This window comes from Myotis davidii, unplaced genomic scaffold (genome assembly GCF_000327345.1).
Source record: "Myotis davidii unplaced genomic scaffold, ASM32734v1 scaffold924, whole genome shotgun sequence".
Lineage (NCBI taxonomy): Eukaryota > Metazoa > Chordata > Mammalia > Chiroptera > Vespertilionidae > Myotis > Myotis davidii.
In genome coordinates, this window is record NW_006294764.1 from 591,759 (window position 1) to 604,721 (window position 12,963).

The 12,963-nt window shown below is 39.2% G+C and overlaps 1 protein-coding gene across 5 annotated transcripts in view; it reads left to right on the plus strand.

Moving 5' to 3' along the window:
* Positions 1–12,963, plus strand: part of TESK2 (testis-specific kinase 2) — a 108,463-nt gene that overhangs the window by 7,582 nt on the left and 87,918 nt on the right. For 2 of the 5 annotated variants that reach the window (XM_006769250.2, XM_015567523.1), the window contains exon 2: positions 3,612–3,921. In XM_006769250.2, coding sequence (XP_006769313.1) covers positions 3,700–3,921 — 222 coding nt within the window. In that variant the 5' untranslated portion in view covers positions 3,612–3,699. Of the gene's footprint in view, positions 1–3,611; positions 3,922–12,070; positions 12,164–12,963 lie in introns of those variants that run through there. The other 3 variants (XM_015567524.1, XM_015567525.1, XM_006769251.2) reach the window with 2 other exon arrangements.

Consider the following 12,963-nt stretch of genomic DNA (forward strand, 5'->3'; position numbering starts at 1 on the left):
TAGTTAAGAGGTTTTATTCCCTCCCTAACTTCAGGGGAAAATCCCTATCTGGGGAAACAACCTTTCTCGGAGAGGTGACCTTGGTTAAAACACATAGTGCCAAGAAGGTGAGCAAACATATTAAGAACAGTATGCCATATATGCCAGGTCCCTTGAAACAGCAAGGATGGACTGGCTCCCGGCACATAGGGATCGAGCCTGCAATCTAGTCATATGCTCTAACCTGGACTCCAACTGTAGCCTCCTGGTTTATACGTCCACGCTCAAGCACTGAGCCACACTGGCCAGGCCATTTGCTCACCTTTTTAAAGTCACTTACCCTGGTCAGTGTTGTGAAGTGGTTAGAATGTTGGCCTGCACAGCTAAGGTTCATGGGTTCCCCATGAATCTGGGTTGCTGTTTGCTCCCCACCTCCTGTAGGGGCATATGCAGGAGGCAACCAATTGATGTGTCTCACATCAGTGTATCTTTCTCCCCTCCCTACCCTCCGATCCCCTTCCACTCTCTCTCTAAAAAGCAATGAAAAAAATATCCTCGGGTGAGAAGTAACAAAAATAAAAAAATAAAGTCACTTATCATCTTTCCCACTTCTCTGTCCTTACTGCCAGGGCCTTAATTAAGCTCTCCTTACTTTTAATGTGTCATTAGCAGTTATCACACAGAATTGTAGTCATAGAGGTACATGTTCTTCCTGTGAGACTAAGCTCCTGGAGGGGTGGAGTCATTTTTCATTCTGTTTTCTCTATCCTTCTCCCAGAGAGGCAGTACTGTATTAGTATAGTGATTAAGAGCAGAGTGTTGGACTGTAGATGTTTTTCTTTCATTGATGTTTTCTCTCCCTCTCCCTTTCTCTCTCTTTAAAATCAAATTATTAAAAACATTAAAAAAAGCCCTAGCTGGTTTGGCTCAGTGAATAGCGAGTCGTTATGCAGACTGAAGGGTCCTGGGTTCGATTCTGATCAAGGGCACATACTTCGGTTGCAGACTTCTCCCTGGCCTGGGCCCTGGTCAGGCGCGTGCAGGAAGCAACTAATCGATGTGTTTCTCTCACATTGATATTTCTCTCTGCCCTTCCCTTTCTCTTCCACTCTCTCTAAAAGTTAATGGAAAAATATCCTTGCGTGAGGATTAAAAATAATAAAAAAAAATCAAAAAGAAAGTACAGTATCTAGATTTGAATTCTGGCTCTATCACTTCTTGACTGAGAGAGCTTGGGCAAGTTAACTAATTCCTTCATATTTTTTTCTCACATTGGTAAAATTTTTAGTAATAGTATTATTTTATAGGGCTATTATGAATATTAAATATAAAGCAGTTAGGAAAGTGTATGGATTATAGTAAATGCTCAGTATATATAGCACCTACCATAATGCTTTGTACCTAGGGGGAACCCAATTAACATTTGACTCCATTAAGAGAAGGGATTTCTGAATTGGCCAAAAGATTGGACTAGTTAACCTCCAAATGCCTTTACAGCTTTCAACATAAGTTTATGTCATGATCTAGGGCCTCATGGATTGTGATTATAACAGCAAATAAGATATTTATCTAAAAGAGATAACACGGTTTTAAGAACTGGCTTTTGATCTGTCACTAATATATGCCATTATATATATTCGTGGCTAATTAAATAAATAGGGATGTCAGTTTTTATGTTAGATTGCCTTTGGTTTGAATGGAAACTACAACTCATGATTTCACAGCAGGATGGTAAGTTCAGCAGTATTGCTTTTATTTTTAATTAGGCAGTCATCCTGAAGTGTGCCTGTATTTGCTATATTGGTCCATAGAAAGGATAGCAGCTGAGCAAACCTGTCATGTAGATTTCCCATGTGGTTGGTCTTGATATACACAGCTAATGCACTTGTTAGTATTCCTGTTGTGGGAAATGACCAGTTTTCTGGGATATATCTTATTCATAACAAGCCTATCAAATTGTTTAGTTAATTTAGCAGGCAACTATGTTTCATATATTGTTTTAACTTCAATATCTGTATTTTATTTTCCTAAAATTAAGTTTCTTTTCCCTCCTATTCTATCTCTGTCCAAATTACAATTAGCTTGGCCTTCCTCTGCACTAAGTCCTGGCCCTCCTTTCTACCCAGATGACTAACTTAACTCCTTACAACTCTCATAGTGGAAAAACACTGAACTAAGTAATAATGATGTGGGGAAAGCTTGAGCTTTTTTGGTGCTGGATGAGCCTTGCTTCCAATTTTGGTTCTACCAGCTATGTATCCTTAGGCAAGTTAACCTCCTGAGCCTACATTTCTTTTTCTGTAAAATGGGGATCATACTTTGGGGGTATGTTTTGAGGAATAAATGAGAAAATGCTTGTAAAATTTCTATTTTAGAAAAGCTATTAACATTTCCCCTTCCTAAGAATCACTGGGGAGCTTGGTAAAATTCCCAGGTCTCACTCCAAGAGATTCTGATTTAGGAGATCAAGGTTGAAACCCAAGAATCTGGGTTTTAAGATCCTTGGGTAATTTTGAAGCAGATAGATGATCAATTGGCTTTTTCATTCTTATAGGCTACATGGCAGGAAATGGTCATGGCCAACACTCCTGAGTTGACAAGGCTTTCTTTTTAGAAAGCAGTCAGACTGAGGCTGAAATATCTTAATTACAATTCCAATTGCTAGGAAAGGAACTGTAATTGGTTCATATTTTGTAGAGTGGCACCTACTTCTGACTATTGGTAGAGAGTCAAGGTCATATTGTAAGGATTGCCCTGGGAGCCCTGTCATTATTCTCCCTGGTTGGAGGTGGTAAAGGTAACCTGGGCTATATATTCTTCACGTTTTCACTAATTGAAAGCATTTCACTAATTGAAGAGTCACTTTGTTATACTTTGCATAAGACCCTTAAAATCAATTCTGGAAAAAAATAGATGTAGGGGGAGATAGGCTAAAAGAAAATGTAGGCTTGTGTTTTATTCTTACTTATGTACCAGCTAGGGTTGAGCCTTCTACAGTCACTTCTGCTGGACTGTGCTGTTTAATCAACACTGAATTTTTAAGTTGCTTTTGGATATAGTTTTCTTCTTTTAAAATTATATAGTTTTATAGTATAAAATCTTTGTCATCTTTGTTTTGTATATTTGGACTTAATTTTTCAAATAAAGAGAAAATTATGTGAGGCTATGCAGGGCATTAGTAGGAGCACAGGCTTTTTAAAAAGACAGTCTTGCATTTTAATGTTATCTCTGCCATTTAGTGAGCTGTATGATTACTTGATTGCTCTGTGAAATAAACATAGTAATCTTTATATCATAAATTATTTGAGAATCAAATGACATGACATATTTTGGGCTTTTATACTTGTTTCCTAGGTAGTGTGTGTTCATTGAATGAGAGATGTTACCATTATTACTTTGTTTTTTAGAATGTAATTGGTGATCTTCATTATATTCTACTCATGTTAAACACTGATTATATCGGAGCTTTAAATATATCAGTGTTTTCTGAAGGTAAAGGCATAAAGTATTTTTTAGGTCTGAAAATCAGGAACTAGAATGCGAAAGAAGAAATTTTTTTATATTGCTAGTTCATTGGTTTGTATGTGTTTATTAATGGTTTTAATGAAGTATCTTTTTGATCTCTTATTTAGTGTCAAACCGGAAGAGAAGTAAAACTCAACAAAAATATATTATGTGTGGAGTTCCTTCTTAAAAGAAGAAAAAGTGATTATTACAACTATGGATCGGAGCAAACGGAATTCAATTGCAGGATTTCCTCCACGTGTGGAGCGTCTTGAAGATTTTGAAGGAGGTGTTGGAAATGATGGGAACATGACCCAGGTGGGAAGAGTTGGGACATCTTCATATCGAGCTCTTATAAGTGCCTTTTCCAGACTGACACGTTTAGATGACTTCACCTGCGAAAAAATAGGATCTGGCTTCTTTTCTGAAGTGTTCAAGGTGAGTGATGCCTCATCTTTCCTCATATTGTCTTGTTGATGGTCAGCTTCACTGAAGAATTGATAGTTGTGTTTAATTAATTAGGACATAGGCTTTGCCTAGTCAGTATACTGTGGATCTTGAACAGTGATCTAAACCAGCGGTCGCCAACCGGTGCTCTGTGGACCACTGGTTGTCCGTGAGGTCTGAAAGGTTGGTAACCGCTGTCCTAAACTGTCCCCTCAGGTTATTTATTAACTTGTGAGATACCTTATTATTTTAATTATAAATAATACATGCTGATAAAAAAACAACAAATAATATAGGAGACTTTCACTTTTCCCTCCATCTATATCTGTATATCTATATCTATATCTCCAATTATAAGCACTGTTAAAATTTGGTGTGTATACTCTGGATCCTTTTCTAAGCTTATGCATATATTATATAAGCATCTTATATACACATATAAAATTTTATATGTACATAAAAAAACCGCACGCACATATATTTATACCTGCACATATAGTTTTTGTTTGCTTGAATATATACTTCATTTAAAGATTTTTCATTGATTTTTTAGAGAGAGAGGAAGAGAAAGGGAGAGAGAGAAGCATCAATGTGAGAGCAAAATACTGATTGGCATGCACCCTTACCAGGGGTTGAACCTACAACCAAGGCATGTGCCCTGACGGGGAATCAAACTGGTAATTTTTTGGTGCATGGGCTGACCCCCAACCAACTTAGCCATACAGGCAAGGGCTTGTTTGCTTCCTTTTATTTATTTATTCACTAGAGGCCTGGCGCACAAAATTTGTGTACTTGCGGGGGGCAGAGGGAAGGGGGTTTCCTCAGCCTGGCCTGCACCCTCTCACAGCCTGGGAGCCCTCAGGGCATGTCCGACTGACGGCTTAGGTCTGCGCCCTCTGGCGGGCCTAAGCCATCAGTCAGATATCCTTAGCGCTGCCGCGGAGGCAGGAGAGGCTCCCACCACCGCCACTGTGCTCTCCAGGCGTGAGCTGGCTTCTGGCTGAGTGATGCTCCCCCTGTGGGAGTGCACTGACCACCAGGAGGCAGCTCCTGCGTTGAGTGTCTGCCCCCTGGTGGTCAGTGTGCGTCATAGTGACCGGTAGTACTGCTGTTTGATTGATTTGCATATTAGTCTCTTATTATATAGGATATAGGACTAGAGGCACAGTGCACGAAATTTGTGCACTCAGAGGCCTGGAGGAGGCGTCCCCTCAGCTCGGCTTGTGCCCTCTCACAGTCCAGGAGCCCTGCAGTTGATTGCCCTAAAGAGGTAGGCCCCACCCACGTGGCCGGGGCTCTGTGATGGATTGCCCTTGCAGAGGGAGACCCTGTCCACCCGCCACAGCCTGCTGGTCGGTGACCTGGTCCTCCCTCTTTGGACCGATCGTGGAGCCCCCCAATTGATTGCCCTGCGGCCAGTGGCCTGGGCCTCCCTCTGCTGGGCGATCATGGGGCATTGGCCGGACCCCCGATCAATCGCACTGCACCTGCCTTGGCTGGCCTGGTGTTTCGGCTTTTTCCATTGATTTTTAGAGAGAGAGGGAAACATTGATGTGAGAGAGACACATCGATTGGTTGCCTCCCACCAGAGCCTGGGGATCCAGCCTGCAACTGAGGTACATGCCCTTGACTGGAATCGAACCTGGGACCCTTCAGTTGCATAGGCTAATGCTCTATCCACTGAGCCAAATCAGCTAGGGTTGTTTTTATTGATTTTAGTGAGAGAGGTAAGGGAGAGAGAGAGAGAGAGAGAGAGAGAGAGAGAGAGAGAGAGAAACATCAATGTTAGAGAGAAACATCAGTTGGTTGCCTACCAGGGCCTCAACCAGGATTGAACCTGAAACTTAGGTATGTGCCCTAATGGAAATCAAACCTGATACTTTTTAGTATATGGAACGACATTCAACCAAGCCACGCTGGCCATGGTGTTTGCACACTTTTAATAAAACTGAGCCTTTAATTCTCCTAAGAATCATATTTCCCTACTTCATTTACATTCACAGATTATTTCATACCTTTATTTCTCTGATCAAACTTCCAGAACTTCTCTAGTTCTCACTCTCAGTGATGATCTTGCTTCCTAATTCACTGAGAAAACTGAAGCAAGCTGAAGAGAACCTCTATGGCCTCCCATCACCACATATGGCTACTAACCCACATGTCTATCCACTTATTTGGCCTTTATATCTGTCACGATGGATGAACTATCATGCACCAACGTAAGCCATATTTCCATTTGTATGGTATATCTTATTTCCATTTGCCTACTCAAAGACATTACCTAAGAAATTTTCCATTTCCTACATCATATTTCACTCCCTATTAAATTATTTCCATCAGCATGTAAACATTGTTATTTCTCTCAACTTAAAAAAACAACTTTAGCCCTGACTGGTTTGGCTCAGTGGATAGAGTGTCGGCCTGAGGACTGAAGGGTCTCAGGTTCGATTCTAGTCAAGGGCATGTGCCTTGGTTGTGGGCACATCCCCAGTAGGAGGTGTACAAGAGTCAGCTGATATTTCTCTCTCATCGATGTTTCTAACTCTCTATCCCTCTCCCTTCCTCTCTGTAAAAAATCAATAAAATACATTTAAAAAAAAACAACTTTAAAGGGAGAAAATCATCTGTTGTTGCTACACTCCCTCATGTCTTATTCTCTTTTGGACCAAAACACTTCCACAAAGTTATCTCCAACTCACTGTTTCACTGTTTCCTATTCCTTACCTTCTCTCTCTCTCTCTCTCTCTCTCTCTCTCTCTCTCTCTCTCTCTTCTCTTGTTAATCCTCACCAGAGGGTATTTTCTCCATTGATTTTCAGAGAGAGAATGAAAGGAAGGGGAAGCGACAGACAGAAACATTGATGTGACAGAGTCACATTGATTGATTGCCTCCTGCACTTGCCCTGATGGGGGCCAGTGATTGAGCCTGTAACTGAGGTACGTGCCCTTGACTGAATCGAAACCTAGACCCTTCAGTCCTTGGGCCGACGCTGTGTCCACTGAGCCAAACCAGCTAGGGCTCTCTCTCTCTTTTTTTTATATATTTTTTGATTTTTCACAGAGAGGAAGGGAGAAAGATAGAGAGTTAGAAACATCGATGAGAGAGAAACATCGATCAGCTGCCCCCTGCACATCCCCCACTGGGGATGTGCCTGCAACCATGGCACATGCCCTTGACCGGAATCGAACCCAGGACCCCTCAGTCCGCAGGCCAACGCTCTATCCACTGAGCCAAACCGGTTTCGGCTCTCTCTCTTTTTAACTTAAATTTATTATTTTAACCATGTGTATAGTTCAGTGGCATTAAGTACATTTACAGTGTTGTGTATTATTTGTTTCCAGAACTTTTTCATCATCCCAAACAGAAACTTTGTATCCATTAAACAATAACTCCCTATTTGTCTCTACCCTGAACCCCTGTTAACTCTATTCTATATTCAAAGAATTTGCCTATTCTAGGTACCTCATATTAATGAAATCATACAATATTTGTCCTTTTGTGTCTGGCTTATTTCACTTAGCTGAATGTCAAGTTTCATTCCTGTTGTAGCATATGTCAGAACTTCATTCATTTTTAAAAAATATATATTTTATTGATTTTTTTACAGAGAGGAAGGGAGAGGGATAGAGAGTTAGAAACATCGGTGAGAGAGAAACATCGATCAGCTGCCTCTGCACACTCTCTACTGGGGAAGTGCCTGAAACCAAGGTTCATGCCCTTGATTGGCATCAAACCTGGGACCTTTCAGTCCGCAGGCTGGTGCTCTATCCACTCAGCCAAACCAGTTAGGGCAGAACTTAATTCCTTTTTATGGCTGAATATATCCCATTGTATGTACATATCTTATTTTGGGTTTCCATTCATCTGTTGATGGATACTTATGTTGTTTCCATCTTTTGATTATTGTGAACAATGCTGCTATGAACTTGTTGTACAAGTATCTGTTTGAATCCCTGTTTTCAATTCTTTTGGGTATTTACCTATAAGTGGAATTTTTGGTAATATAGTAATTCTTTGTTTAACTTTTTTAAAAAATGTACTTTTATTGATTTCAGAGAGGAAGGGAGAGGGAGAGAGAGAAACATCAATGATGAAAGAGAGTCATTGATCGGCTGCCTCCTGCACGCCCCCTACTGGAGACTGAGCCTGCAATTTTAAAAAAAGAAGGTAAAATACACATAACATAAAATTATTTTTTTAAGTGTACCGTTAAGTAATGTTAAGTATATTCACATTGTTGTGTAACCAATCTCTAGAACTTTTTCATCTTGTGAAACTGAAACTCTATACCCATTAAACAACAACTCCCCCCACTTTTTCCTTACCCCCCACATCCTGGCAACAACTATTCTACTTTCTGTTTCTCTGAGTTTGTCTACTGGAGATACCTTATTTAAATGAAATCATGTAGTATTTGTCTTTCTATGACTGCCTTATTTCACTTAGTCTATGCTTAACTTTTTAAGGCACCACCACACTATTTTTCACTGTGGCTGTACCATTTTACATTCCCACCAGCAATGCAAAAGGGTTCCAATGTCTCCACATTCTCACCAACACTTGTTATTTTTCTTTTTAATAGTAGCAATCCTGGAGGGTATGAAGTGATATCTCCTGTGGCTTTGATTTATATTTCTTTAATGATTAGTGATGTTGAACTAATTTTTATGTGGTTATAGCCTTTTGGTTATTTTATTTGAGAAATGTCTATTCAAGTCCTTTGCTCATTTTTTAATTAGGTTCTATGTAAGGGATATGTATATCTTATCTGATATAAGATTTAAAAATATTCTATAGGTTGTCTTCACTTCCTTGATTGTGTCCTTTGATGCACACAAGTTTTTAACTCTGACTAAGTTCAATATATCTATTTTTTCTTATGTTACTTATATTTTTGGTGTCATATCTAAGAAATATGCCAAATTCAACATCATGAAGATTTTTCTTGTGTTTGTCCTAAGAATTTTATAGTTTTAGCTCTTACATTTAGGACTTCGATCCATGTAAGTTAATTCTTTTGTATATGGTATAAAGTAAGGGTCTAACTTCATTCTTTTGCATGTGGATATACAATTTTCCCAGCAACATTTGTTGAAAAGACTGTTCTTTCCCCATTGAATGGTCCTGGCACCCTGTCAAAAATCAATTAACCCTATGTTCCAGGCTTATTAACTTATTTTAATTTGTATGCTCTGATTAATGAAATCCTTTTCTGTTGGTTATTTATATAATTTGCTTATATTTTTATTGTGTTGGTTTTTTGGTAGTTCTTTATAAATCCTGATAATAATTCTTTATTACAAGTATTTTCTCTCTGCCTGTCTTTTGTCTTTCTAATTTTTATGTAGTTAGATCTATCAGTCTTTTCATTTATAACTTGTGGATTTTATATTTTGCCAAAGAGAGCCTTCCCACTGCAAGGTTTTGAAAATATTATGCTAGCCCTAGCTGGTTTGGCTCAGTGGATAGAGCATTGGCCTACAGACTGAAGGGTCTCAGGTTTGATTCTGGCCAAGGGCATATGCCTGGGTTGCGGGCTTGATCCCCAGTAGGGAGCATGCAGGAGGCAGACAATCAATGATTCTCTCTCATCATTGATGTTTCTATCTCTCTCTCCCTCTCTCTTCCTCTCTGAAATCAATAAAAATGTTAAAAAAAAGAAAATATTATGCTGTTTCTTCTAATGTTTTTATGGCATATTTCATTTAATTTAATATACTGTTGATTATAAGATGTACATGTTGCTAATTAAATTGTAACAGTTCTTATTACTTAGATATACAATTTTTATTTAAAGGGGGACTCTTATAGACTAGATTAGGTATGTATAGCTTATTATCATGTTACTAGAGGCCTGGTGCACGAAATTCATGTGGGGGGGGTGTCCCCCTCAGCCCAGCCTGTGCCCTCTCACAATCCGGGGACCCCTCACTCCTTACAGCCTTCCTTCAGCAGAGGCAGGAGAGGCTCCTGCCACCGCTGCTGCGCTTGCCAGCCGTGAGCCTGACTTCTGGCTGAATGGTGCTCCCCCTATGGTCAGTGCACGTCATAGTGACCTGTCATTCCACCGGTCATTCTGCTTTTTGGTCGATTTGCACATTAGGGTTTTTTATATAGGATACTTTTGAAAAGGGACGGTGTATTGGAAATCAATTGGTTAAAGCTTTTTTTTTCTTTGATTCCTTCCCCTAGTTAAGACATTTTAAAATCCTATTTATATTCAGAGTATAACTGTCTAGAATATTTTTTCAACTCAGAGGGTTTAATGTCAGTTTTTAGACTTTTTTCTGTTGTATTGACTTGTCTCTTCATATATCAGTACACACTGTTAATAATTTAATCATTGTGGCTTTATTTTAATATCTAGTTAGACTAGTTACCCATCATTATTCTTCCTTTTCAGGATTTTCTTGGTGTTTCTTCCTTATTTTTTTATGGGAGTTTTAGAATCAGTTTGACAGTTTCCAAAAACATAACTGTTGCTATTTTTTATTGAGATTAGAGTAAATTTATAGATTAATTTAGGGAGAATTGATATTTTTATGATATATTTTTTTAAAAATATATTTTATTGATTTTTTATAGAGAGGAAGGGAGAGAGATAGAGAGTTAGAAACATCGATCAGCTGCCTCCTGCACATCTCCCACTGGGGATGTGCCCGCAACCCAAGTACATGCCCTTGACTGGAATCGAACCCGGGACCCCTCAGTCCGCAGGCCGACGCTCCATCCACTGAGCCAAACCGGTTTCGGCTCTTTATGATATTGAGTCTTTGTATAATCACATGGCATGCCTTTATATCTGTTCAAGTATTTTGTGCTCCTTGGTAGACATTAAAAATTGAAAAAATATGTGTTTCTTGCAATGTTTATTCTTAGTTTGTTCTCCTGTTGCAGTTGTAAATGGGAACTCTCCTTCCATTTTATCTTTTGTTTGTTATTTGCATATGAAGGCTATTAATTTTTACATATTGATCTTTGATGCAGCTGGCATACTGAATTTTTAAAATATTTGTAATAGTTTTTCAGTTGATTTGTTTTTATGGTGTAAAATCATATCAGCTGTGAATGATGATAAATTTATTTCCCATTTTTATACCTCACATTCCTCTCAACAAACTGCTTGACTAATACTTCCTAAAATGTTAAATAATAGAGCTATTAGACATCTTTGTCATGTTCCTGCCTGGAATACTTGGGGTGTTTCCTAATTAAACAGTATATGATTTGGGGCTGAAATATATATCTTTTATTCTACTGGATATTCAAAATCTTAACAAAAACCCCCTGCTATTTTGTTAAGAATTGTTGTTATGAAGAATGGATGTTGCTTGGCCAGTGTAGTAGTTGTTGATCTATGAAATGGGAGGTCACAGTTCCATCCTGGTCAGGGCAAATGCCAAGTTGTGGACTCGATCCCCAGTAGGAGGCGAGCAGGAGGTGGCTGATCAATGATTCTCTCTCATCATTAATGTTTCTGTCTGTCTTTCCCTCTCCCTTTCTCTCTAAAATCAATAAAATATATATATCTATATTTTTAAAAAAATGGGTGTTGAATTTTAACAAAAGTCTTTTCAGAGTCTGTAGTATGATGGTTAATTTATGTCATCATGACTGGGCCACAGAGTGCCTACATATTTGGTCAAACATTATTTTAAGATTAACATTTTTTAAAATATATTCTTGTTGATTTCAGAGAAGGATAGAGAGAGAGATAGAAACATCAATGATGAAAGAGAATCATTGATTGGCTGCCTGCTGCATGCCCCCTACTGGGGATCAAGCCCGAACCCAGGCATGTGCCCTTGATCGAAATCGAACCTGGGACCCTTCAGTCCGAAGGCCGACACTGTATCCCCTGAGCCAAACCAGCTAGGGCAAGATTAACATTTGAATCAGTAGACTGAGTAAAGCAGATTGCCCTCCCTAATGTGGATTGTCCTCATCCAATTATTTGAAGGCCTGAGTAGAACAAAAAGGCTGACCCTCCTGTGATTAAGAGGGAACTTCTGCCTAATAGCTTGAGATGGGACATCAGTCTTCCGCCTTTTGCTTGGAATTGAAATATTGGCTCTTCTTCGGCCTTGAGCCTGTCAACTTTTGGACTGGAACTTACACCATTGGCTCTCCTGGTTCTCAGGCCTTTGGACTCAGATTGGAACTTCACCTTTGGCTTCCTGGGTCTCCAGCTTGCTAACTGCAGATCTTGGGACTTCTCAGCATCCATAATCGTGTGAGCCATTTTCTAATAATAAATCTCTTTCTACCTATATATATCCCTTTGGTTCTTTTTCTCTGGGAACTCTTAATACATATTGTGATGAAAGTATTTTTCTTTTTTGATATTTTATTAAAGTGAATTATATTAGTAGGTATTCTAATAATGAGCTATCCTTGCATTCCTGGTGTATTATTCTTTTTTTTAAAATATATTTTTATGGATTTTTTTTACAGAGAGGAAGGGAGAGGGGATAGAGAATTAGAAATATCAATGAGAGAGAAACATCGATCAGCTACCTCCTGCACACCCCGCACTGGGGATGTGCCCGCAACCAAGGTACATGCCCCTGACCGGAATCAAACCTGGGACCCTTCAGGCTGCAGGCCGACACTCTATCCACTGATCCAAACCAGTTAGGGAGTGTGTATTATTCTTTAATGTGCTGCTAACTTCATTTTGCTGGGGTGTTTTTGCCTTGATATTTGTGAGATTGGTGTGTGGTTTTCTTTTACTATTTTTTCTTTTTAACTTTATTTTTAAATTATTATTATTATTACTTTTTTGTTAATCCTCACCCGAGGATATTTTTCCATTAATTTTTAGGAAGAGTGGAAGAGAGAGGGAAAGACAGAGAGAAACATCAATGTAAGAGAAGCACATCGATTGGTTGCCACCTGTATGAGCCCCAACCAGGGCCCTGGGGGAAAGGGAGGAGCCTGCAACCAAGGTACGTGCCCTTGACTAGAATTGAACCCAGGACTCTTTCGTCCACAGGCTGATGCTCTATCCACTGGACCATACCGACTAGGGTT